This window comes from Oryzias melastigma, linkage group LG20 (assembly GCF_002922805.2).
Source record: "Oryzias melastigma strain HK-1 linkage group LG20, ASM292280v2, whole genome shotgun sequence".
In the NCBI taxonomy this organism is placed as follows: Eukaryota; Metazoa; Chordata; class Actinopteri; order Beloniformes; family Adrianichthyidae; genus Oryzias; species Oryzias melastigma.
In genome coordinates, this window is record NC_050531.1 from 11422885 (window position 1) to 11449780 (window position 26896).

At 36.1% G+C, this 26896-nt stretch overlaps 3 protein-coding genes across 7 annotated transcripts in view; all 3 read left to right on the forward strand.

Moving 5' to 3' along the window:
- Window positions 1-13822, forward strand: part of neto1l (neuropilin (NRP) and tolloid (TLL)-like 1, like) — a 68913-nt gene extending 55091 nt beyond the window's left edge. For 3 of the 5 annotated variants that reach the window (XM_036217399.1, XM_024280401.2, XM_036217400.1), the window contains 4 exons: window positions 4439-4552; window positions 7796-8420; window positions 11152-13165; window positions 13255-13822. In XM_036217399.1, coding sequence (XP_036073292.1) covers window positions 4439-4552; window positions 7796-8420; window positions 11152-11239 — 827 coding nt within the window. In that variant the 3' untranslated portion in view covers window positions 11240-13165; window positions 13255-13822. Of the gene's footprint in view, window positions 1-4438; window positions 4553-7795; window positions 8421-9300; window positions 9376-11151; window positions 13166-13254 lie in introns of all 5 variants that reach the window. The other 2 variants (XM_036217401.1, XM_036217402.1) reach the window with 2 other exon arrangements.
- A 3392-nt stretch (window positions 13823-17214) lies between these two features.
- Window positions 17215-19919, forward strand: timm21 (translocase of inner mitochondrial membrane 21). The gene is made up of 6 exons (XM_024280351.2): window positions 17215-17877; window positions 18236-18298; window positions 18411-18508; window positions 18645-18718; window positions 19030-19135; window positions 19231-19919. The coding sequence occupies exons 1-6, from the start codon at window positions 17580-17582 to the stop codon at window positions 19321-19323; spliced, it is 732 nt and encodes a 243-aa protein (XP_024136119.1). The 5' UTR covers window positions 17215-17579; the 3' UTR covers window positions 19324-19919.
- A 400-nt stretch (window positions 19920-20319) lies between these two features.
- Window positions 20320-26291, forward strand: si:dkey-118j18.2. The gene is made up of 5 exons (XM_036217408.1): window positions 20320-20673; window positions 20920-21026; window positions 21634-21793; window positions 23725-23857; window positions 25185-26291. The coding sequence occupies exons 2-5, from the start codon at window positions 21007-21009 to the stop codon at window positions 25403-25405; spliced, it is 534 nt and encodes a 177-aa protein (XP_036073301.1). The 5' UTR covers window positions 20320-20673; window positions 20920-21006; the 3' UTR covers window positions 25406-26291.
- Window positions 26292-26896: the final 605 nt, after the last annotated feature.

Below are 26896 nucleotides of genomic sequence, written 5' to 3' on the forward strand. Positions count from 1 at the left end.
GATAGGCTCCGGCACCCCCGCGACCCCGAAAGGGACAAAGCGGTCAAGAAGATGGATGGATGGATGAAAACAGTGATGAGTTTCATTAGTTTCTATTTCATTTAAAAGTCCTTCCAAAATTAGATAAACACAAATAAAAAAAAAGAATGTGAGCTCTTTTACATGATAGTTCTTTAATCGTAAAGTTGTTAAAGTAACTTTCCGACAAAGTAGATGAAAAAAATGTTTTTAAAAAAGATGCTAAATAAAGTTAATCATAAAAGTCAGAGGACAATCTGTACATATTTTCTTTTCTTTGTTGTTTCAAGGAGACTAGTGGAGCTTGAATCACCATAGGCAACAGCTGTAGCGGCAGAGTTGTTTACGTTGTGAAGTCAGTGTCCCTTTAGTGAGGCCTTTCACCAAGCAGAGCCAGGATGTGCTGTTGCCAGGGCAACGCTGCTGCCTAAGTCACTCACTCGATCCCCAGCCAGACCTCAGCCTTTAGAGCAGCAGCATCCACCACAGCTCAGCAGCAATGCACCCACCCTGTCAACAGTGAAGGGACAGATGTGCCAGCGCTTTGGAAAGCAAAAGCATCCTGGAATCCAGTCACACTTTTTCACTTAGAAAGAAAACTAACTTAATTGATTACAAAGTGGAATGAGATTTGCTTTTCCTTGTAATAAGTTCAAAGCATGAACTGATTCTCTAAATTGCTGATTTAAAGATGAAGCAATAAAAAAATGAATTTAAAGTGGTCTTTTATATTCAGCGTGGCCCCCACAGATGGGATGTCAGACTGAGTTACAGGTACACGCAGCTGCACGTTCAGATCACAGGACAATTTTCACAGCAAGTGTTCCCCCGCCGCCATTGATCCTAAATCTTTTTCATGTTGCTCCCAGAGGGGCCAGCAGCTCTTTAGAGGACCCTTCACAGCTGCTGACTCCCCGGCAAGTTGCTCCCGCGTGGAGAACTGCATTTCCAAAGCGCACCTGCACCTTTATGATCACGCAAACACACGCTGATGCTACTCATCTTCATTCAGCCTCACTCCCAAACGCCGCCTTCGTATAGAAACCATCACAAATGTGAAGCATAAGAGATTGAAACATCGCTTTACTCGGGAAGCAATTATGTCTTAGGTGATAAATGTGGCTGTGTGACTTCTCAGCTGTCAGCACTGTTACGCCTCATCTGCAGCACATCTCTGGGGCTGCAGATGAAATTATTTGCTCTGACTTCACTACACACTTAACTTCTTGTTTCTTGTGAAGCATCTTGGTGCATAGAACCACTTGAGACCAGCGCAGAATAATCAGGTTTATCAGCTAAGAGGTCTTTGTGGATCAGTTTGAGGAGAATCTGGGAAGAAACCTGCTGCAGATCAGTCAGAATTCAGCATTTAATCTTTAATCTTTTTTCTTTTCAAACTTTTTTCTTCTTCAATCTAAATGCAACAATTACTGCTAATTTTAGAAGTGGGATAGACAATTACCAAAGTGTATTTTTGTCATGAAAAATTTGGACCAATATTAGCTCATTTTCAATTCATATGCAGCACGTTTGCTGCAGAAGAAAGATCTCAGGGTGCAGGCCTGCAGAGACGTGGCCACATTATTTTTACGAGCCGCTCATTTAGGAAATAATTTATGCGTTCCGCAACGACTGTGAACATTTCTGTGTGGTCAAAAGGGCACTTTAGTTACAGAATGTCTCAGAAATTAATTTTGCTGCAGATTAGAGGTGATCACACTCTTTATAACGTCTGTGTGGATGATGGGGGAGGGACAAGCCTTTGCTGACACAACGAAAAGCAGCTGGCTCCCTCTAGTGGCTGCAAATGAAAGCACAGATAAAGCGTTGCTTTACTCTAAAACAAAATGATGAAAAGGGAAACAGAAGAAGAGGGTTGGAAAAAGAGAGCATTAGTATTTGGACAAATACTCTGACTTATAGACTGCTGGCAAAAACCCAGGTAGTAGAGGTTATAGAAGGGGTTGTAAATAAGTCACTCTAATTCGGTTCACGAGGGATGGGACCCGGAATAAAAACTGCCATTTATCACAGCAGTAACAGTGTCAAAGTCTCCAAAGCTGTGACATCAATGCCAAACTGCTTAAGGGCTGATACCTGGCAGGGTTGTGTGTGAGAGGGGAGAGAGTAAAGATATGAGAGACGTTTGAAGGAGAGAAGACTTTAACATTTTAATAATTAAAGTCAAATTCTTTTAAGGACGTCTATTATAATATTTTTATTAGGCTAAATGTGTTGAAATTGTGGTATTTTTTGGCTTTAAAATCAAACAAATGTGGTGTTTGCAAGTATGACTTTTCAACAACCCCTAAATAAACTTTTTTTATTTTTTTTATTTAAAATCTGTGATGCTTGAAGATCTAAAAACTTTAATAAACAAACAGGCCACTATGGGCAGCACACACCAAGAACAGTTGGCTCTTTATACTCTGAGAGAGCTTTGAAGAAGCAACACCACAACTTATGTGATCAATAAAAAGACTCGATATCACATTAATGAGCAAAACTTAGTTTGCAGCTGAATTTCCCACAAAATCAAACTAGCCATGAGATTACATTAGCTGTATTTTTCATTGAATACAAAATTGCACCGTTTGGATTTGCGGTAATAAATTTGCCTAATTCTGAAAAAATCACATTTATATAAAAAAATTAAAAAAAAAACGCTTTTGCACTTGGATTAGGTATTTTTTGAAGTATATCGAAATTACGTATTTCGTAAAACTACAATAGAAATATTTTTTTCAAATTTATTGAGTCATGTGACCAATAACCAGATGCAACTTTTAAGCCACAAGAGGTCCTATAGCATCACACAGCTCATCAAAAGTTGAGTAGAATTGTTTAATTCACAGCTTCCCTGTAAAATCACCAACTAAAATTTCCCTGAATCGTTTCATCCGTAGTCGCTCCCACGTAGCTCGCCGCTCCATGTCCTGAATAAGACGCCTCTGATAGGTGATGATGAGTGGTAGTGCCATGACAGAACTTTGAATGTATCTGCTGTAAATCAAAGTATTGTTGCTTTTGAATGACTTGTTACATGAGTTGGTTTGTGTTTATTTGAATAATTATGATTTATTATGAAATTGTGTTTTTTTGACATTTCTAGAATTTGGATAAAGTTTTGTGTATATGTGTAATGGAAGCACAGCTATTGGCTGTGTTTGTACCAAACAGTGTTCCACTGTTTTATGTGTGTAATGAAGAGCAACTTTATATCAAAGAGAAACAAACATATATGATCTTATAATGACATAAAACAGTAGCTGGTGTCTCTCAGCATTTCAGCGATGCTTTTGTTTGCATGTTATTCTCACTCCTCTCTTGTAAATAATGAACTTTCTTTAAGGCAAACATCTGCTTTTAATCTTCACTTTTATACTCAAGATCAGCAATGAGCTACCTTTGTTTTTAAACCCTCCTGGTGGCTTCATGAACAGCTTCACCTGCTTCTACTGCAGAAGATTTTCTGTGTTTCTGTGCATTAAAAGGATGATTCCTTTAAACTTTCACACATATTAAAACACAGCGAGAGGCAACAACTGCTTCTGTTTTAGACTGATTATTCCAACATTACGTACGTCTCCATCTTGCAGTATTCTTAAGGTATTGTGTTGATAATGAAATAAGCAAGTAATACCGGATTACTTTAAAGTCAACAGAAATTAACTTTGGCTGGCCGGGCCTCCGTTCCTCTAGTATTGGCAACGGAGGGACCATTCAGATGGCATATGCATTAGTATGATTGGTTGTTGAGAGCAAGGGCACCTTCGCTTGAAATCCTCCAGCTATGCTTGCATACTTATGACAAAGGTGCTTGTCCTGCTGACAGATGGCTCTGCTGCACACTGTCATCATTGCAAAGTGGGGACATGAGATATTAATGTTTGTGTCTCAGACAGGCCACTCTCCGAGGGCTCGTGCCACAATACATCACACGTTCGAGGCTCGGTTTAGATTGTGTTGACATGAGCTGTACAAGGCAGACAACTCCGGGCATAAGTAGGCAGAGTTTGTTTGAGCATTTTTGCGCCAGTGATTATGGGAAGTCAGATTTGTCCCTGTAGATGTGTGCAACCACCTATGCGTGCAGTACAGACAGATTGCAGGAAATTCATTCATGTCCTCAAGTCATTCCTGCACATGGTTGAAGATGAAAATTCATGAAGAACAGATGGGTTCAGGGAAAACAGGTCTGCTTTGAGTAATGCCAATCCAAATTTATTACCTCAGAGCCTGGCGTTTTTAAGCTTTTCCTCTGCAGTACGTTCTGTAAGGATTTGTGCAAACACAAATGTCCCAGAGGCCACAAATACAAATACGTTTCTACATATAAATTCAATTTACTCCCAAATAAAGTTTTTGAGTCACTTATTCACTTTAACTATGATCATTTCTTGTTTGTTTTTTCTTCTAGCTCCATGTGATGCAGATGCCTTCTTTTGTCACAGTAACATGTGCATAAACTACACGCTGGTGTGTAACGGCTTACAGAACTGTGTCTACCCCTGGGATGAGAACCAGTGCAAAGGTGAGATGCTGCATGTTGTTTAAATATTTTTGCTGTGTCAGAATCAAAATCTTGTAGCAGCAAAGAAAAAAAAAACATGTTTAGTGTTTCAGCACCATGGACAGCGACACAAAATAAAAACACCCTCAGAGGCAATAGCTAGTTATAAACCTTGTTTTGTCGTTTTTTTCTAATTAAAGTGACTGAATTTGTAACTAATACTTGTTGTTACAGCAAAAAAAGTATAATTTGCTTAATAATATTTAATAATGCAGTAAAAACTGGGAAATATCTTCCTAAAGAGACATTATCTGTTAGTCTTGGTAGCTTGAGCTCCATGTTTTCCTCCACGTTGCTCCTTCTGTCTTCATCATTCTCTTAATCATGACCGATTGGGATGAAGCTAAGTGTATTGTTTTATAACTGCTTGTGTAAAGAGCTTTAAGTGGCCAGCAGCACCATCCACCCAGTCATTTATTCATTATCTGTTCCCGCTCCATCCTGATTAGCATCAGGGAGTTGCTGGAGTCCATCCCAGCTGTTTGTGGGTGAAGGGAGGCTACACCCCGGAAAGGTCGCCAATCCATCGCAGCCAACACAACTAAAAAGCGCTAAATAAACTCAATCAGTTCATTTTTTTGCCACATGACTTTTTTTTAATTTGTAAAGAAAATAAATAGAATAAACAGAACTTTGCACTCGTTTGACTGACTTATCTGGCTAAAGAAAACGTTATGGGGGCACATTGATAGTCAAGGCACGTTATTGTGACCCTTAAAAGGTTTAAAAAAAACATCATTAATAGTAAATGTGTACAAATTTAGGCAGAATATTTAAAAATACATAATTTTATGAAAACCAGAATAAGAGCAGACTTTTATAAAAAATATGATATATGTGAAATGTTTTAGAGGGTTTTTATTTGTATTTTATAATTTTTTTATTGCTTTTGATCCCTGAAAAACTAAAATGAATAAATGAGCTAAATCTGGAAGCTGAATGTCAAAGGAAACAGGAACTCTACATTTCTTACATGAACATGAATTTATTTATTTAAGTCTTTCAGATGATCAATAATCATTCCCTTTGATGTGAAATATTGAATTTAAAAAAATTGTCATTTATTGTGTTGTTTTAGTCTTTAGTGGTTTAAGAGTGAAAATTGAGCATCTGCTTTTGTTTTCTTCCCTGCTGTAGGGACGATGGTTCCCTTCTTTAGGTCCTCGGTTGCTTAGACACCACTTATAGAGCCTGACTTCCTATCTTTCTATTGACAAATTCATTATTTAAATTCCTTTTTAAACAGTGGTATTGTTATAGCTATATGAAAAAGCTAATGATAAAAATATAATAGTTTCCATTTGTCTTCCAATGTATTTCTACTTCTTATTCATAAATATTTGTCCCTTAATGTTGTACAAGATCCAGAAATGTGTTTATGTTCAGAATATGCTGTTTAACAAATGTTCAATGCTTTATACTCCTAATTTTGTCCTATTCACTTCTGTAAAACATGTCGGTTTCGCTCTGACAGCCTGTGCTGAACACTGTGAGAGTCAGTTGATTAAAGTCTCTGAATGCTGTACTTTCCACTCAGCTTTAGTCTGTGATCATGCAGGATTCAAAGGTTATTTTTCCTAGCCTGGAACTCTCTGCCTCTCTCCTCTAGTAGTGCATAGAGCCCACATTTGTCCTCATTAGTGATAAAATGTCAAGTTTTACTCCCTTCTCATTTAAACATCTAAATGTAACTAGTTGCTTTTAGTGTGCACGGCTACAAGTTCATCCAGCTCTTAAATGTCACAAATCAGCTCTCAGATTAGTTTCCCGTTTGTCTAATTTACTCTTTGTAGACTGTGTGTGTTTCAAGGACTACAGGTCAGATTTGACCTTTTGGATCAACTTTTTAATCTTCTACATTAGTGTCCTTGTATCATTTGTGGATCATTGATCACTTATTGCTCTGTACATCTGTGCCAGCTTTATTCAAATACTTCATCGTTTATTTACTTTAGATCCTCAGAATCTGAAGGAATTACAACATTTTCTTTAGTTCTTTTCACATTTAAGAAAATGATCAGTAACATCGATCGATGTATGTACACACAAGATTATAGAAATTGGATCTTTGTCATCTGCACTTCAGTAAAATAATTACATGTGCCTTAAGAATAATGAATAGATACGGAGAGAAATAAGAATTTCTACAAATGTTTAACTTTTACACATTTTAGGAAAGGACGTAAAGATTTATTTGTTTTACAGAAACATTTTAGGTTTGTAATTTTGAGAATTTTGAAAAACTTCTCACAAAGGTTTTCAGTTTTAAAATGTGTTCGTTTAAAGCTTTTTTTTTAACTTTATTACAGAACAGTTTTTGAAACAGATGTTCCTGTTAGTGTGGAGTAGAGTAAACATTAAACCACTTTAGCATACACAACTCATTTTATATTTCTCGCTAAGCTATAATGACTTCTGTCTCATTTATGACACTGCAATTCTATAGTCCAGGGGTGTCAAACTCAATCACACAGGGGTCCAAAATCTAAAACACACCTTAGGTCGTGGGACGAACAGGTTAAACACTTATTGAACACATTAAAACTACATTTTTAAAACTTTAAAAATGTAACTTTTTAACATTACTATGAATAATAACAGGCCGGAATATGATTCCAGAAAAAATCATCTTAAACCTTAAATGACTTTCAATTTTTTACTCTCCATAAAAATATATTTTGTCAAAATTATACAAGTTGAAACAAAATAACATAGGCCCATTAATAAAATTAAAATCAAGTGATCTGGAGGGCCGGATATAATTACCCGGAGGGGTGTTACCCAGGCCTTGACTTTGACATGTGCTATAGTGGCTTTAAGGGGATCAAAATATGTATGAATTAGATGTACTATATTAAAAAATTTCAAAAAAGGATTCATTTACTTTAGAATCAAGCAAAAATGTAACCCGTTGCACAATAAAGCCAAATATTCAAACATTTATAACAAAACCAGATGACATAATTAAACTGGAAATATGATTAGAAATGCTTAGTGTATATTACAGATTTTTTTTTTCATAAAAAAAAAATTAAAAATAAAATATCAACCAGAAAATGTAAATTTACTTTCATATTTTTTTTTTGTTTTTGGAATAGGAGTTGCTGGTTTCCTTATTAGTAGCTTTATTTTAAAAATTCACAATTTTTCATTCTAGTAAAGTTGATTTCTAAATAAAAATCTCTTTTTATTTCTTCTCCATAGAAAAACGAAACACCAAATTCCTGGACAACCTGAACACCACAAACGGGGCCATAATCGGGGTAACGTGTTGCATCGTCTTCATCCTCCTCATCGTCTCTGTCATCGTCCAGATAAAGCAACCACGAAAGAAGTACGTCCTGCGGCGTGAAGACTTTGACCCCACCATGTTTCAGGAGGTTTTTGAGCCCCCCCACTACGAGTTGTGCACTTTACGGAGTGCCCCCACTCCCACGGCAGCGTCTGCCGACTTAGTCGACCTGGCAGAAGATTTTGACAACTACCACGCCCTCCGTGCCTCCTCACGCTGCGTTCACGACCACCACTGTGGCTCCTCCTCCAACCCCGGCTCCGCACACATATCCCAGCTGTCGCTCAGCGGCCGAGGGAGCCGCAGCAATCTGAGCGTCCGGGACGCCGCGGCTGCCACTCTGCTGGCGGACCTCCCGCAGCCCCCCATGGCCGTCCGGCCCCTGCTGCCCGCCACGGGAAACCGCAGGAGCATCTTGGTCATGAAGCACAGCTACTCACAGGAGGCAGCGGACACCGGGTGCGACCTGGACGACGACCTGGAAGAAGTTCCTACCACCAGCCACCGACTCTCACGTCACGAAAAGGCAGTACAGCGGTCAGTATCCATAGATTTCTGATGATGGAGGATCAGCAAACCTCGAGTTTACCATAGTTTGAAATGTGCAAGGAATATTTTTGCTCTCTTTTTTAAGTTCTTGACTTTCCTTTTATTCTTTTATTTGCAACATTAATTTATCCATTAACTTTTTTAGCATTTCCTCTTTTTTTCCACCATTTTTTTCCACAAAGGGCTAAATTAACATAGATAAGTATGTCTTTTCTTGCATGCTCATGCTTGAACATATCAAGCAGCCCAGCTAGAGTCCTGTGAATGAAACATTTTTTTTTTTGTCTTCACTTGAGGTCCAACTTCATTTCGTCAATTTCAATTTTTCACACAAGGGCTTGAATTGGTGCCTCACAGAGACAAACCAGAATCTTTTTCTTGAATGCAAATTACTGCCTGGTGATTGCTGGGATAGGCTTGGGTCGTCCTGTCATCGTAAACATGGAGGATTCGACACATTTTTAGCTAATAAAAATGAAATTATACCAAAAAAAAAAACATTTTTAACATCCTAACTGTGAAACTAAAAGTCAACAAAATCCCAGTAGCTCAACATTTTGGCATCTATTTTTTAAAAGCAAAAATACTTGCACCTTGACTGCTTGAGTAACAGCTGTATATGTTTACAAAAATATGTTATTTATGTATTTATTTTGAAGAAACACGTTAAATGCAACTTTTTTCTGCATGCACTTTCAACGTGCTCCTTCCAGAATGTTCCTGACTGTTCTCTGAAAAGCTGCATGTCGTGCTCTCACAGACTATGGGAGCACTCGATGAAGTGTATTGCTGTTATGTAGCACATGATGCATTCTGATCTCTATGCAAGAGGAGTTTGAGATTAAATGAAAGAGCCGTGACATTTCAGGTTCTGCCTCATTGGCTCTTTGAGCAAACATGAATCAGAGTACAACACAACTAGGGTCTAGGAGACAATCTCAAGGTAAGCACCCTTATTTAACGATCCACATCTCTATTTCTGTTGTGCAGTCGTCATTTCCCCTAACAGTATTTGCTTTTATGTCATTTATTTTCTTTTTTTATGACTTTTGCCTGAGCTTTTTACTTTATTATTTTGTTTGTTTGTGCTGGTTGATTTTTGTTTATTATTTTTTTTGCCTGCAGCCATTTCGCCCCGTCAGTGAATAAAGTCTTTGTGATGCTCATGTTGACTGTTTGTCCTCCACATGTGAAGACAAACGATGTCTCACAATGGATGTTCGATGTCTTTTTTTTCCCAAGCATCCTTGTGTTTATTTTTCTCACTTTTCTGGTGAACAACTTTTTATCTAATTTAAGTTTTCTATTTATTTGAAGGTGTAGAACAGATTTCTTTGGAAACATTTATTTTGAAGTTCTGTGGAAGATGATAACACTCCACTATAAGTAGTAAAAACACAAAACTCTTTGAGTAAATCCAGATTTTTTTAGTTTTAGTTTTAGGACCAAAGATTTATCAGGATTGTATGACTGAAAGAGAAAAAAAATATTTTAATTTTAGAAGTAAACACCAAAGATAACTCCCTATTTTTTGACAGTTTGACCTCAAATTTATGAATAAAACAATAAAATGGATATAAAAAATTAGCTTCCAGTAGAATTGAATTTAGACATTTTGATCCACTGTAAAAGCGTTCCCAGTGGTTCCCTGTTCTTTAATTTACAGTAATTTTTTTTTTATTGTTAATGCGATCAATGTAATTCCAGTAGATTCTGAAGCTTTTCTCCTTCAGAATCTACTAGAATTACGTCAATCGTTTTAACAGCTCAAAAGTTACAGTTAAATATTTTATTTTTATGCGTCGTGACGCTTGAGGTGTTAAAGGGTTAATTATTATTTTGCCGTTTTTAGCTAAAATCAAAACACCTGTGTCGTTTTTTTATGACAGTTTGTTAGAAATTAGAAATTCGCCTCTGATTTGTGGGTGGGACCGCTGACATGGAAGTAAGCCTCCGCTGATATCCCATCATCCCTTTGTCTAACCCCATCCTACCATTAGCTGTGCAACAAAAACACAACAAGAACATGCAAAAAAAAAAAAATTTTATTGGAGTGGATATTTAAATCTAATCATAATAGCAAAAGTTTTTTTGTAACTTCAGGATCATACTAATCCACACATGGCTTGTATACATTTGCCCTCCTACATTTCAAAAATGGCATCTTTTCCTAATAGAGAAATTACTAATTACCTTTTTTTTCTAAATCTATCTTTAAATTAGCTGTTACCAATTTAATTATTGTTAAAATGTCAATTTTCTGGTAGAAATATTTTGCAAAATTGACAAAGAATATATAAGTCTAATAAACTGATCACTTTAATGAACTTTAAAATACTGAGTTTTAATTTGAAAAGCTTTAAAGGACAGAAGAACTTTAAGAAACTTGTCTTCACAAACTAGATGCATTTTAACAGCTTCTGTATATTTTATACAAAGTTCTGCATGTTTTTCTGTAAGTATTTTATTTTAAATGTGTTTTCTAAAGTGCTGCGTCCTGTTTCCTCCTGTGTGTGTGTTTTCTGCTCTGTGACGGTGTGTTCATGAAGCTGCAGTAAAACAATGAAAATGTTATTTTGTTTTCGTAAAAAGCAGTCGGAGCGATGACGGCTCACCTGTGCAGCTTCATGTGTGCGTGCCACAGAGCAGTTTGATGTTGGAGTGTGAACAAAGACTGTGTGAGCGTCTGCTGATGTGCTGCATTGTCTCCATCATGTAGACTTCTAGAGAATAGCGTAATCCTGGAGCAGTTTGAGCGGAATTCTCTGACAAGTGAAAAAGCGGAGCAGAGATTTACACCAGCATGATGATGATGATGATGATGAAGGACTCTGATGAAATGAACTCTTGGGTGGTGGTGGTGGGGGGGGGGGGTCATGTGAAAACCTGAACACTGAAGACTAATTGGAATCAGTCCAGATAAAAACTGTTTCCTCCTCTAGACTTTTGCTTTCCCATCATTCATTTTGAGCTTCAGGTTGTTAAAAACATCGATGTCTTTATTACAAATCCCTCCTAACTCGTCTTTTTTCACTTATTTAAAACGATTGATTATGATTTAAATAGAGTTGCTTGAATTTAGTCAAAATTTAAAATCATCTAATTTGGGTCTTCTTAAGACTCAGAATATTGAAAGTTGAATGGCTTGTGCATGCGTCTTTTATTAAAGCATCTACATGATAACATTGATAAGAATATTCTTACTAATATTAATAAGTCACATATTACTTTAAGTGCATGTTTAACTACAACAACATTGGCCCCCAAAATTTCCAAAAGATAATTTGACAATATTTCCTTCTAAACATATCAACTAACTTTTGACAGGCTTCATTTTTTTTTCTTTTTGTAACTAAAAGCTAAAACTAGAACATCTCTTTTAATGTAGGAGCTTCATATCTTTATAACAAAACACACTTTTATACTAAAAGGAATCAAAAGAATGTTTTTCAAATCTTTCAGGGCTAATTTTACCTATGCTTCTCAAAGTAATACTGATGATTTTTTTTTCTTTAATTTACTGATCTAATCTACATTTGTTTGTGTTTTCTTGTCTGATGATTATTAGTTACAAACAAAAATAATTTGATTCTTATTAAAAAGGACAAAAAAATCTTATAACTGGTTGCGTAAAATAAATTATTTGATAAGGAAATTCATAAAGATTCACATTATAAAGAAAAAAAAATAAGATTTTTTTTACATTAAATTTGGAATCTGACCCAAAAGAAAATTATGATTTATTTTTTAATATAATAAGTGTTTTATTATTCATCTTAACAAAACTGCTGCACACGATCAATAAGATTATTATCTGAAAAATCTTGTTTGGATGATTTTTTTTATTAATCTGCTTCATGTGTGTGTTCACATCAAAAATGTGGTTTGTTTTTGTCATTTTAACTACTTCCTGTCTGATTTGCACCATAATGTGTCGTTTACACAAGTCATAAGCTGCTCTCCAAATATTGACTAATACAATATTTTGTATTTAAAATTCCTTATTCTCTGATTGGCTGAGAGGCGTTTTTAGTCTGACTGTGAAGGTTGTGGTTTTTGTGTGCAGTGCCTTTATTCCTTCAAAATGTGTGTATTTTTTCACATCTGTTTCCTTTAAAGTTTTGATGGGTAGTTCCTGTATAGAGAAGAGCACATTTAGTTAGAAATTGCACCTTAAAGCTTATTTTATTTTATTTATTACTCAATCAACACCTAAAATTCTTATTTAATTGGTGTTTTATTTAATTTGGTTATTTGTACAATCTGGATAAAGATTCCATAATATTTAGTTAGAATTTAATGCTAAAATAATCCCAAAGATGACATTTCTGGATTTATTTTGACACATTAACGCGTTTGTCTGTTATTTTGTGTCTAAATGTGTTTTTTTTTTCCTTTGTGGTGATAATTTTATGATTTACATGCCTGTATGTGTGTCTTCAGTGTCACGCAGAAAAGCTTTTTACTGTTTCCTCTGATCCATGTGCACAGTCATCTCTGTGATTACTAAATAAACTTCTTTTTTTTTTTCTTTGCTGTTTCTGCACACTTTGCTTTGACTTTGTGTCTGTCTCCGCTGAAATAAATCCAGAAGGAATGCCGCGTAGAGCGGCACATGCACTTATCGATTTCTCTGTCTGTTTCTCCCCTCTCGAACACACTCGAACGCGCGCACGCAAAGTCGCAAACTCATCTACCAGCTCAGAGATGGAGGCGGAAATGTCACTAATTAAGTAAGTCAGAGTCGATTCAATCAGGAGCCGCCGGGGCAGCCAAGGAGGAGGAAGCAGGTCCTGCTAACTGTGCTCTTCTTTTTCTGCAGATGCATCGTTCGTCTGCATCTGGACACATTTTAAATCAGTCTCCCTCCTACACTCATCTTTAAAGGACGTTTGCCCTTACTAACTTTGCCGATGTAGATTGTAGTGATGAAGGATAAACAATTGACACAAAGTTTGGATGGAAGAGATGGATTTTCCTGGAGTTGAAGAAATGGATACCTAAAAGAAATTTTGACCTTTTTTGGGGAGAATACAGAACCTTTAATGTAAATTTGTTTGAAGAGACTTAAAACAAAATCTTTATCAGGTTTGAAATCTGTTTTTAAGTATCTGTCAAAATGCAAAAGCTTTTATTTTTTTATTTTGATGTCTTCACGGTAGAAACGTTGGTTGTTTTATATAAGCAGGTCATAAAAAAAGGTAGTGTTTAATTAATGGATCATAACTAATTTCTTGTTGGGTTTTTTTGGCATTTTACTAACAGTTTATTCTGAATGTTTGTGGTCGCACTGCGAAAGATTTTTTTAAAACTCAGTTTGGACATTTATTTGATAACACATTGGGAAAATGCTGGGCTGAATCTTTTAAATAAACTAATATTTACTGATTTCACTGTGTCTTACTGATTTGTGTTCAAATAGTGGTACAAGTTCGGGTAAAGGCAGAGTCCAGGATGCCATCCACGGTAAAACTGAAGTCAAATCATATGGGAAAAGTACATGGAAAATAAATGTTTTTTTTTTTTTTATTAATAAATTAACAAGTTTTCCTATTTGTATTTGACTCATCTGTTGAGGAAGAAGTGAGCTGCTGTCATAACCTCTTAGGATCTGAGCTAATATATGAGCTAACTATCAGTTGAGCAGAATTAATTGCTGTGGAAATACAACCCAAAACATGATGTCCATTTACGTGGACAGGGATGAGCATACTTTTAGACTCGTGGGCCACAAAGGGTTCTAAATCTTGACATTTGGGCTGAATCGGATGCATGGAATCTGGACAAAAACATGCTTTTTTTATTTAAAAACTGTGGTTTTTATTCCTATTTTTAGCCAGATTAAATGGTTTAACGGGCCACAGAGGAGGATAGTGGAAAATATTTTGTTGCTCAACACCCCAATCCCTCGCTTGATACCCTTAGGTCAAGGGTCGGCAACCTTTAACAGTAAAAGAGCCGTTTGGGCTTGTTTACTACTGATCAAAACCTAAAAGGAGCCACATTGACCTACTTTAGCCTTTAAGACATTTGGATTTGCATTCATGACTTTTTGGGTTTTTTTTAATAATTGTGAATAATGTCTATTTTTTGGCATGAACAACAGCAAAACATATATGAAAAGAAACTAGCATCTCTCAAAATTGGATTTTTTTTATGTTTTTACCTTTAGTAGCAAAAAAGCAAGCTTGTTGCTTAATTACTAGCTCAACTTCAAATTACAACATTTCTCTGTAAATTAAATCAGCCAAAAATGTTAGCATGTTGCTGAAATAAAAGCTAAAGTCAAAATTAGCCTAAAAACCCCAGTAGATAACAAGTTATCTGAAAATATTGGCATATTGCTAAAATATTAGCTAAACTCCAAAATAGCATAAAAAACTAATTAGAGGCCAAATCTGCCAAAAAAAAAAAGCTAACTTGTTGCTTAATTACTAGCTGAACTCCATACTAGCCTAAAGTTCCTCACTAAACTAAATCAGTCAAAAATGTTAGCATGTTGCTAAAATAGAAGCTAAATTATCCAAAGATATTTCAGGAGATAACAAATTAGCTGAAAACATCAGCATTTTACTGAAATATTAGCTAGACTCCAAATTAGCATAACATTTCTCAGTAAACTAAATCAGTCAAAAATGTTAGCATGTTGCTAAAATAGAAGCTAAATTATCCAAAGATATTTCAGGAGATAACAAATTAGCTGAAAACATCAGCATTTTACTGAAATATTAGCTAGACTCCAAATTAGCATAACATTTCTCAGTAAACTAAATCAGTCAAAAATGTTAGCATGTTGCTAAAATAGAAGCTAAATTAGCCCAAAACCCCTCTAGATAAAAAAAAAAAAAAAATAGCCAAAAACCTTAGTATGTTGCTCAAATAAAAACTAATCTACAATTTTTGGGGGGGAAATTATTGTTATTTAATTTTTCTTCAGCCAGAGAGCCACCATGGAGAAATAAAAGACCCACATGTGACTCTGGAGCCGCAGGTTGCAGACCCCTGCATTAGGTGGACCAGAATCATGTACGGGTATTAAACAATAGTTGATTTCAACCCACAATTAATTTCAGAGTGTCTACCATTGGGGCATTAAGCTAGCAAATTTTATTTTGAAAATCAATAATGATTCTTAAATGTATTTTTCTGTCTGAAATGACCAACTTATAAACAGAAATTCCTGTCCTGTTTACCTCATTAGCGGACTCACACACGGGTAATTTCAGGCCACTTATGAGGGCCTTCAAGCTGCCCCAAAAACGTAAGCGATAATCACCTTGCTACAGGGAAATGCAACTTCAACTTAAAACGGACAAATAAAACAGAATTCACACATTCATCAGATGTTTCTGTGATTGGTGGGAGTGCTGACTCAAACAGCTATTCAGCACTAATGTCTGCTGTGTTTAAGTCGATAGGCAGAAAGTGCTGCAGTGAGCACAATGTTTTCCTCTCATTTTTATTAGCCTGAAAGGATGCCTATTTTAAATTAAATTATGCGCTTGGTAAAATAATATTGTTTTTATTCATTAATGCCCCTTTTAGATTATTTACATAATCCATATATATATATATATATATATATATATATATATATATAAGTCAATAAGTTTGTAACCTAAAGGAACTATTTTTTTTATGTTAAAAGAACTCTTGATTAAATTAATGAGGACAGGAGCCTGTAAGAAGCCCTAAATATTGCTGTTTCCTTTGATCAATCAAAACAGCTGTAAATTTAACTGAACTTACTGACAGATAAAATTAGTTGTATATTTTTTTATACTGCGAATAAAGAATGGGGTATATTAAATAAGGAGACAGAGGGAGCAGCTGAGAACTCAATTGGAGGGTCTGGAAAATTGTTTTTTTCCAACTTTTACTGCAGTTGTATCTTTTAAAACATTTAGGTGGTAATATTTCAGAACCAGTGCATTCATATGCTTATGATTATTAAGCCTTTGGAAATTCTAGTGGATTTTGCTCACAAACAAGCTTCTCTTTTAGCCTTCTCTGACAGTTTCTTGTTCATAGAGTTTGTTAGATGTGGCTCTCAGTTTATAACGAGGGAAAAGGGAATAAAACATACAAACTTAGACTTTAGAGCCTAGAGGATGATAACTAATTCAAATCTAAAAATAAAAAAAAAACTGTTTGTTTTTTTGCAGATATACAAACTACTTGGAAGGAGTCTTTTTTTGCTACTTACATTTAAAATAAAACAAGCTAAAAAAATCATTTTTGTGAACATAACGCTCTATGTAAGGAAAAACAAACAATATAACATCAATTTCTGACACACTGGGAATGTAGGGAAATCAGTTTATGGAACGTGTTTTTTTTCCTTGTTTAATTTCTAAAATTTTGTAAAAGAAGCTAAACTTGGCACATCAGAGATGTTGTGTATGATTTATTTTAGACTAACCCTCAGTAGTCTCTGAACTCACTGGTGTGTTTGACAGTCACATTGACTGCGGAAGAAAGAATGACACTGATCATTTATATAGTTTTCATTCAAAGGGCAAATAAATGCTTTTTAAATTTGGAAATTTTGGTTTAAAGCAAACATAAAAAAAGTTATATCACCTTGAAATAAATGTTTGGAACATTGTATGGATTGATGATCTGTTTTTATTTAAACATTTTTATTTTACTTTTTGTAATAAATAATAATATTGTATCTTTACACATTTAATCTTTGTTCTTAAACATAAAAACTGTTTGATCACTTTTTTTTTCCTCACAAAAAAGAAAAGATGTACTACTCTGAATTGAGTAGTTTGGACAGTTGCAGCTTTATAAACATATGTAAAAAGAAAGATGGGGTTGTCCAAAATATGGGTATCAAGCCTTGTCACAAAAAAATCATTTAAATATATATGCATTTATTATTTATTGAGTAGAAAAAAAATAAAAGCTCAAAAGCCCCAGACAGTAAAGGCTGCAGTTTGACCACCGGAACAGAAGGGGGCAGTAGCCGCTCTTAGAAAATCTTAAACGTCGGATTGACCCTGCAGGTCAGTGAATGAGGACTGAATGGCGGTTTAAAGCCTTGCAAGCGCGTGTAACAATGAAAAACTGGCTTTATTTGATTCATCTTTTCAGTAGATAAGTGGCACTTTTCCCCGATATTGTCAGTCGGATAGAACAATGACTTACACGCACATTTTAAAAGTCGTGCAGCAAACTGTGCGGAGCTCCGGGAAGACATGTCTGCCCGTGCAGGCTGGCGTGTTTCTGTTCACACGCCGGACAGGAGCGCTCATGCACGGCGCGTCCGTCCGCGGGTCAGAGGTTCTTCCGTCCTCCCTGAGCTGCCTCTGTCAAACACGAAGAAGCTTTTCTCTCCACCACGTTGTCCTCAGAAACAAAAGGGGCGCGGAGGAGAAGCACAGGTCTGTTTCTGCATATCAGAGTGGGAGTCCGAAAGTGTCCTCTGCTCAGAAAGGTATGCTTGTTTTTAAAGTGTTCAACCAAAGCACAACATCTACTTTCGTGACGTTAAAACAATGTTTTTATTAAAAAAAAAAAACTTTTAGGAGCAAACACTGTTTTCTTGCAACCAAAACTGCTTTCAAAATTCCCTGGCAGATGCTTACTCCCATCTCACTGGTGTTCCACAGGGTTCTCTTCTGGGCCATTTCAGTTTATACATCAGAGGATTGTTGTTCTTATTTATTTTCTTTATTTGTGTTTAATTAGACAGGGTTCGAAAAAAATAAATAATTCAAAATAATCTTAATGTGAAATACTACATTTATAATCATTTTGACCCCTCAGGAGCCTCTGCTTGGTTTGTCTTTCAGTCAAAGATGCTGGGAGAGACTTCACCTACCTGATAGTGGTCCTCATCGGGCTTGGAGTAACAGGTGAATTCAATTGCATGAGTCCAAGGGATGGCTACACAACAATCCCACTTTTTTTGTGTCTCAGAGCACACAACCTAAATAATCAGCTGCAGTTTCCTGCTGTCTTGGTCAGGGGGGCTTTTATATGTGGTGTTCCAAGAGCTGTTTTCCTCTACCAGCCCAAATAAAGTCTACAGCAGAGCCTTTGACAAGGTCAAGTCGCATCCAGAGGTAAGATCAAGCTGCTCAGGCCAGATCCCGTCTCCTGCTGTAGTTTTTATTTTTGAAATGGCTTCAAATCATTGTGTCTTTCAAAATAAAAGTAGAAATTGTGTTTTTTATTTTTAAAATGTATATTAAATGGCAGGTTATTGGGGCATTTGGAGAACCAATTAAATGCTACGGTGAGACCACCCGCCGAGGGAGGAGGCAGCAAGTCAGGTACATCGACAAAAAAAAAAAAAAAAAATCCTGTTCAATGTATCTTATCTCATAGTACTTTTTCTTACTTGCAAAATGCTGCATTTTCATTAATTAAGCAGCAATTTTTTTTAAAATGTTGGATAGAAAACAACAAATCTGATCAAAGTTGGCATAACAAGTGTCTGCTTTTAGGTTTTAAGGGAGGATCTTGCAGGATCACAACCTTTTATGTCTGCTCATAAAAGCATGAAACTTTTTATCCTATAAAGAGCTAAAATTATAGTTTTCATACTGTTGTCTTATAAAAAGCTTACATATCTCCACTTCAGTCATACAGAGTATGTAAAGGATGGACTGAAGCACATGAGACTTAAGTTTTACATCGAGGGATCAGAGCCAGGCCTGAAGGGAACGGTCCATTCAGAATCCAAAGAGGTATGTCTCTATTTAAACAGAAACCAATTAATTCTGTTGTTTCTTATGTGACATTTTTGGACATCTGAGATGATGGTATCTTTGTTGTCTTGCAGAATCTTGAAACTGGAAAGTATGAATTCCGTTATGTATTTGTAGAGATCGACACCTACCCCAGACGGACTATTGTTGTGGAGGACAACAGATGAGTTTTTCCTACACTAAGAAGTTGCATTTGTAAAGTGTTTTTTTTATGTCTGTGAACTAAGTAAATAGCTTTTCTTGAATATTTTGTTGTGAAATTTTAAGAAAAATATTGATTAATAAATTATTGCTCATTATCAATACATGAATATTTTGTAAATAAAATTTAGATTAAAAAAAAGTATGTTTTTTTATGTATGATCACACATAATATAGAAGGAGTAATGTGCTAAAAAAAAACTTTTTCTTTTTTTTCTCCAAATACTTCTAAATGTTAATCTGGCTTCTTTTGTTGTGTTTTACCCCATTCAGGATGACTTTTTCCCTTTTTTTGTTATTTCAAATGTGAACTTTGTGTTGAGAAACGGTAATCACCACATGGAGGTGCAGAATTGAATGTGTATTAATAATCGACTGAAATTTGTAGTATTCCTAATTGATTTAGATAACCTGTTTAAGGAGATAAAACGGTTAACACCAAAATAATAAACATTTGCAGATGAATTTTGCAGTCTTATTTACTTTACTCAAGTTCAATAAATGTGTTCCCAAATTTTGTATTTGCAGTTTTTGGCCAAAAAAATAAATAAAATAAAAATCACTTTTTTGTGTGTGTTTGTTTACACTAATATGCTCTTTAAGCTTTTCAAATGTAACAGTTGTAGTAATTATTCTAGTTTTTAATTTTTACAACACATTTAACTTACGGGTATTAAGGGTATTGTTTTAATGTGATTAAAGCCAAGTTGCTCACCGTGTTGACACACACAGACTTGTGCTACCTTCACTGACTATTGGAAATATTACAACTATTAAAGAGTATCGGAAATGCGGCTTCTATCTTTCTTCGTGAACCTACTTTAAAATTGTGTTCCATAATGGGTGTGAATATTTTAGACAGTTGCTTGTAAATGTTGAAAAATTAAATAATTTTGAGTAAAAATCTGGAGGTTTTCTTTTTCCTTTTTTTCCTCAACACGAGGTCTGATGAACACCGCCCTCCGACAAAGCGAAAAGCAGCCGTGAACGCACCACCTTTGCTTCGTTATTCAGCTAGCTTCAAGTCCCCCCGTGCGCGTGAAGTTGTTAGCTCCTGGCTAACTTGTTGAACGCCCCATATAGCTTTTATTATTAAAGAAAACAAGAGCCATGTTTTTAAAATAAGTTTGTTCCGGTGGTTGTTTTGCTCTCGCGGTGAGTAATTAAAGCCTTCTTGACTTTGGCCTGCTACCATTTTAGCCACATTAGCAGCAATCTGTCGTTTCCTCGGATTTAACCTGCCTTTCGTTATCGAAAAAGTGAAAACGAATGGCTCACCTTTCATGCTAGCTTGGCACACTAGAACGGAATTACAAGTAAGTTCACATTTTTATTCCTGTTTAAATACAGATATGATGTTTTACAACATTTTAACACAAAAAAACTGGTGCTAAAGTTTTGCTAAATATTTGAAAAAGCGACTCAAAGCAACTGCTAAGAACTAAACGAGTAACAAAATGGTAGTATATTTATTAGCACACTAAATTAACTTATAAATACATGTTTATTAGTTATTAAAAAAAGATAGAAATGTATGTTTTCTTAAAGCGTTTTTTCTTCAGGAAAAAGTTGGATGTTCTGACAGGACCCAGCACGTTATTCTCCAGTTATGACATTCTTCTTCTCTTGGAGATAAACACGTGAAGAACATGGAGCTGTACTGGTACATGTGAGTAAAATTTATAGTTTTATAATTACACCTTACTAAGAGGGCATTTTTATGTCAACAGATGAGGGCAAAACCGTGTCAAGTAGTTGAAATAGTGGAATATCTTCAGTTATTCTATATATTACTATGATGGTTTTCTATTGACTTTATATCATTTACAACTGAGGTTACAAAGTCAAACATTTTAATGACAATGTTACTGCATCCAACCTTCAACTATTCTGTGCTGTAATTATACTGGATGACAGTCAGCTTTGTCTGGAGGAGCTCTTATGTGATTACCATTCGAGACTGCTGTAATTATATCAAATAGTCTTGGATGTCATTTGATTTGGAAGCCGTTCTTTTCCTCAGAAATGCTTTGACGTTTTCCACCTCAAAGGGACATGGTTTGGTAGGCCTGTGTAAACACAAAATGTCACAGAGAAGAGTTTGCTTTTTGAGGCAGGAAGTGGGCAACTTTGAGATTCTTTTGGACTCCTGGGACAATCTTCTTTATTTATTATTATTTCCATCTCCTTTTAGCTTCATTTGCCTTGACTCTCTTAAAACTGTCAGAACACTTTCCATCACGCCGGTTCATTTTTGTCGCCTTTCTCGCCTACAGAGTCGTCATCATATTCATCATTGTGAAGATATTCTTCTACGTGTGCTGGTACCGGTCGAGACAGCGGCAGCTGGCGGCATACCTGAGCAACACGCGCAATGCCCAGATAGTCATTGTCGGAGGAAGAGCCTATCTTCATCAGATGTGTGAGAGGCAGAGTGTAAGTGCAGAAACTCCACATTTAGGTCCGAAGCCTCCACAGCCTGTAACTGTTGTCGTCCTCTGAGGTGTTTCTCAGCCCCCGCAGATTTATGTTTTTAGGTTAAAGGTTTAAGTTTTGTTAGGAAAGTCTACAGATCTACTCTAATGTACGTGTAGCTAACGGAAACTTTTGGAGGAGAAGCCACCATGCAGTTCAGTGTCAAAATGTCACAAAGACCTGTTAAAATAGGTCTCTGGTGACATTTTCAGAGGAAGTACTTGTGCGGTCTGCAGAGTTCTTGTGGGTTTCAGTTCTTCACTCTTCATTTTACTTCTTAGTAAGACTATGGATGTCTTTTATGGTTAATACTTTAACTATTTGATTTTAATCCATCTAGGAAATTATATTTTACTTTAAAATATTGAGAATATTAACAGGAAGAACTAAACATCTAATGATACATTTTTTCAAAATGCTATTTTATAATCCCACCCTTAATATCTGTAAATTTCAGTAACTTATCTAAGCATACTTGATTATTTTAGCTGCTTCTTTCATGAGCAGTATTTGGAACTGCCGTGTCAAACGTTCTCTGAAGGCATTTCTGTTCCCGCTGATGTTTCCGGGTTTGCTTTACTTTGAACATTAGTTCATCTGATGTCTCCTCCTCAGGAACAGAAGAGCTCTTTGTTTCTCAAAATGTTCTAAAAATATTTCTCTAAAACCTTCTTTAACCCATATTCTCCAAAAGATTCAGAGAACTTGATCAAAAAGTTTTGAAAACTTAAATTATTTTTATTGTTTTGATCACATTTTGGCACACTATGTTATCCATACAAAGCAATGTTTCATCTTCCTTTGCATTAGTCCTCTTTTTTTCATTACAAAGCCCTATAAAAATATTTTTGCTATTTTTAGAATATTTGTGATGTGGGAAATGATTCCTCATTAAAACAAATAAAACAAATTCCTGGAAACATCGCTGTTCTGGACATTTAGTCCCTGCGTCACTCCACATTCCTTCTGACATTTGCTGTTTGTCCAACTTGCTGAAAAATGCAGTCTTCCTGTTATACCCTGACTTCATAATGACATTCCCATTTGTTGATGCCGATCTTCTTTACTCTGTTTTTTATACTCTTTGCTACTGTCTTCCTCTTAGAATGTCTAATATTCAGTCTAAGAAGATACAATGACAAAACATTGGTTATGACGTAATAAATTCCAACCGATATCTGGATAAATGAGAGTTCCTGCTTCTCTTTTGGTGATTTTCTGCTGATGCAGAGGTTCCCACAGAGCTTAATCTGATAGATGCTTCCAAATTACTTAATTTTTGTTCTTGTATTTTTTTTGCTCTCTGCTTGTTTCAGCTCACTATTTTTCTGCTTAAAACACTGATGCATGATGGGACATTATTTTGCAATTTCATGTTGAATCCTTTTTTTTATAAAGTGCAAACTTACTTTCATTCTATTGATAAAGAAGAAGTTTGAAAAGTAAATGTAAGTTAAAGTTTACAGTTTTTAAATGCACTGGTTACAGTGCTGCAGGTCTACACACACAGTGCGTCTGAAGAACTGCAGCTGGTGTTTGGAGTGAACTTGAGGCATGGATGACAGATTCTGTTTGATTTAGCAAAAATCTTGTGACGTGAATGTTTGTCTAAGATTTAGTCTTGCAGCACTCAGCTGGAACTTGCAAGTAATTTCAAGTACTTTTTTTTGCTTTATTGCCTTTGTTATCAATATAGTTGGAAATATTATGCAAAGATGGGTCAATAGCTAAAGTATAAACTAATTTATGTTTGTTTTTACTCTAAATGCGTCTTAAGCATTTATTTTCCCTTTCACCAAAGTCTGCTAGTAACCTAACGTTGCAGGTCTGCATGTCTTTGCAGAGCACTTCTGCATCGTTTGCACCACTAACTCTGCTTCTACCCCCTGCAGCAAACCTCTGTCTGGCCCAGTTGGTACGTCGTGCAGGACGACCTGTCGATAGAGGAACCAGCCACAACGGGGCCACAAGCCACTTCCTTCTCCCACCTCGACATGCCACCACCGTATGAGGCGGTGTCCGGAGGTACCGTGAGCTTTTACTCAAACAGCCGTGTCGCCTTGTGGTTATTCAGATGTATGGCGGGTTTAATCGATGTTAGAAATGTGGCTTCATGCTAAGAAAAAGCAGATTGTCAAAGTCAGAGCATCATTGTGGCTACACTGACATGATTGTTTGAAGAACACCTGGCTGAGGCAGCAGGAAGTTATCACTTAGGGAGATAAATCTTCCTTTTGTGTTTCTGTGCAGCAAAAATTAGAGATAATGTTCCATCGTTTGGTTCACAACTTTACCTCAAAGTCTGAATGACTTCAAAATGAATGTCATTTAACCTTGAGAACATTTGGGATGTTTCTTTACTTTTCTGCTAACTGTGGTCACTGAGGTTTGACTGTGAATTTTCCCAGATGTGTCTCTAAAAAAGGAAGCAGAGTGGGTTTATTGCTACAGGAAAAAAAACTTCCTCAGTTTTTAAAGTCCTCTGTTCTGCTTTGGCTTTAAGTGATTGTTCATAATATGATAATTTATTAATACCCTTGTATATCTTGCATAGTTTTAAAACTGTAATTTCACTCGGAAAAATCCTCTTTACTGTTGTTTTAGTTTAGTGGTACATGGCTGCTGTCACATATACAGTCAGAATCAGTGGAAAACTTATGGAAACTAACATTTCAAACATATCTTGTAAAGTTTAAAATGTCCAAAAGCTATTTTCTTTTGTATTTTAACAAACCTCTTCATCATGTTTTCTTTAAAGTTTTATTTCAAAATTATTTTCAAATTCTCCAATTCACCCCACATTTCCTGTCTGGTCCAGGTGTTCATGTCCTTAAAGACGACTCGATCTAACAAGCTTTCACTTTCCAACACAGCTGCTTTGACATGAGCCTCTTTTTGTAAATGGAAATCCAACTCCTAATGTCATGACATGAAGCCACATTTTCCATTGCAGAGTCACATCCGATGGTTAGTTTTCCTACCAACAACATCGCTGTTTTTGTTTCTGCTGGCGTGGGACTCATTTATAGTCATCTTAAAACAATCCAAAACAGTACATTTTGTAATCTCTCGAGTATCTGAGAAACCCATTCTTAACCCTTTACATTTAGTAAAATTAGCAAAACGTCCATAAACAGACTTTGATTTAAAAACAAAAACTGCAAATGTGGTTCTGTAAAGCCTCCTCCCACGGAGTGTAAATCCCCTTCATGCCTGACATGTAATATGTGTTTAAAGGTGCAGTTTTATCGTCCAAATATTTTTCTTTGCGACCTTCACTCCTGGTGTCACGTTAGTCTTTATTTATCTGAAAGCCTCTAAAAGGATTTGTTGTCGTCTCTTGTTCTTACAGAGGATGATCTGAAGCCGCCTCCCTACAGCGAGTGCGCCCGGGGCGACGAGGCGGACGCCTCTCATCCCTCCCCAAACACTCCTCTCATCTCTGAGGAGCAGAGCTCCATAAGCAACAGTGAAGCCCCGCCTCCATACACATTGAATGCTCCAACCGTGGTAGTTCAACAGGACGGCCCTTTAGGCCCCAGCGAGTCCCGGCTAGACGACAGGTCCACCTAAACGCTCACTGATGCCTTTGTTTCCATCAGCTGCCTTCTCGGTGACGCCGCCAGCCTAACCTCTCCTAACCCGAGAGAGCTTCTTCTAGTCTTTCCTGATTGGATGGATATTTGCTTTTTATACGTATGTCTTCTCTGGTTCCTTTTTTTATTACTTTGTACTAAACTGTTGACCTGATGACACAAAGAAGCCTGCGTGCCTCGCTCAGAACCTCCAGGAAGCCTCTCGCCTTCAGACCTGAAACTTTCAACCTCATACGGCCATCGAGGAAATGACTCGATTCCACTTCTGAGTGTCCTCTGAAACTCACTCGGTTTAGCATGATTCAAAATGCTAATGTGGACTTAAAACCTTCCCTTGTACATAGAAATGCGTCGTTATTCGTTACAGGACTGCAGAAAACAATGACGCCTGTTCTTCTGTGTGGTGGAAATGAACAAGTTAATGACATAAATGAACAATTAGTAAAATAATACACCCATCTAGAAACATTTTGCTCCTCTATATTTACAAAATAGAAGAAAATGTGAAAGTGTTTAAAAAAAGTTTCCCTCAAAGTACAATCAAAAGAGTGACCACATCTTACTTTACAATCAAAATTGTCTTTTTATTTCTCGTCAAAATATACTGTACTTGTTTTTATTTTCTTCTTAACTGTAAGAATTTCCCCCAAAATAATGAATCTCCTGTTTGTATTTGAGTATGTGTGGTGGAACGGTTCATCTGTGTTTGAACTGGGCCAAAACAGAACCAGAACTTGCTCCTTCGATGCAGGCCAGTGCCTTGGGTCGTCGCTCCTCTAATCGGACAAACCCAGACGACTTTTTCAAGCACTTTGGAACGACTATAGCAGTGAACTTTCTGAAAATAAAAGCCATGTACTGTGGTGCCTTTTTTCTGGTTTTTTTTTTTTTGTTTTTTTTTCAGTCGTGTGATTATGCAACAAAGTTAAATCCCCCAAATTATAGAAAACTGTTTTAATTTGGCAATTTTCTGTTTCATTCTGTTACCTTTGTGTCAAAGCTGTAGAAGTACAAACATTCATCCCTGAAAATAGTCATATTTATTACCCCACCCTGTAGCAGCTTAAAATTGTAAATTATTCAAATTAAGCTTTTATTACAATGTTGCTATAGTAACCGCCCTGCTGGACTTTTTTTTGTCTAGTTTCTCATTAGTTAAAATTTATTTAAGTTTTGGCAATTTTATTTTTCGCTTTTATAATTTAATTTAGAAAAACCAACAGAATTTAAAAAAAAAAAAAAAGAAAAAACTGAATTGATCTTCAGTAACCTAGCAACTGTGTGACATCTTCTGAAACTGGATCAAAGCTGTTCTCAGATCCTGTGACTTCTTTCTCTTCAGACACATTTCATTTTTTTTTCTCAAAGCAGCTAAAAAAAGGTAATTTTGTCAGCAAGTCAGGATTCTGCTGCAGGCCTCCCGTTGACGGGACGGTCACCTCATCCTTTTGGTGTGATGTGACTGTAT

Bases quoted from the DNA above. Each gene is read 5' to 3' on its own strand.
- si:dkey-118j18.2 (XM_036217408.1), top strand. From the start codon at position 21,007: ATGGAGCTGTACTGGTACAT. The intron at 21,794-23,724 runs GTAAGTGCAGAA...TACCCCCTGCAG, and splicing joins AGATGTGTGAGAGGCAGAGT to CAAACCTCTGTCTGGCCCAG. The intron at 23,858-25,184 runs GTACCGTGAGCT...TTGTTCTTACAG, and splicing joins GTATGAGGCGGTGTCCGGAG to AGGATGATCTGAAGCCGCCT.
- timm21 (XM_024280351.2), top strand. From the start codon at position 17,580: ATGACTTACACGCACATTTTAAAAGTCGTGCAGCAAACTGTGCGGAGC. The intron at 17,878-18,235 runs GTATGCTTGTTT...TTTGTCTTTCAG, and splicing joins AGTGTCCTCTGCTCAGAAAG to TCAAAGATGCTGGGAGAGAC. The intron at 18,719-19,029 runs GTACATCGACAA...TCTCCACTTCAG, and splicing joins GGGAGGAGGCAGCAAGTCAG to TCATACAGAGTATGTAAAGG.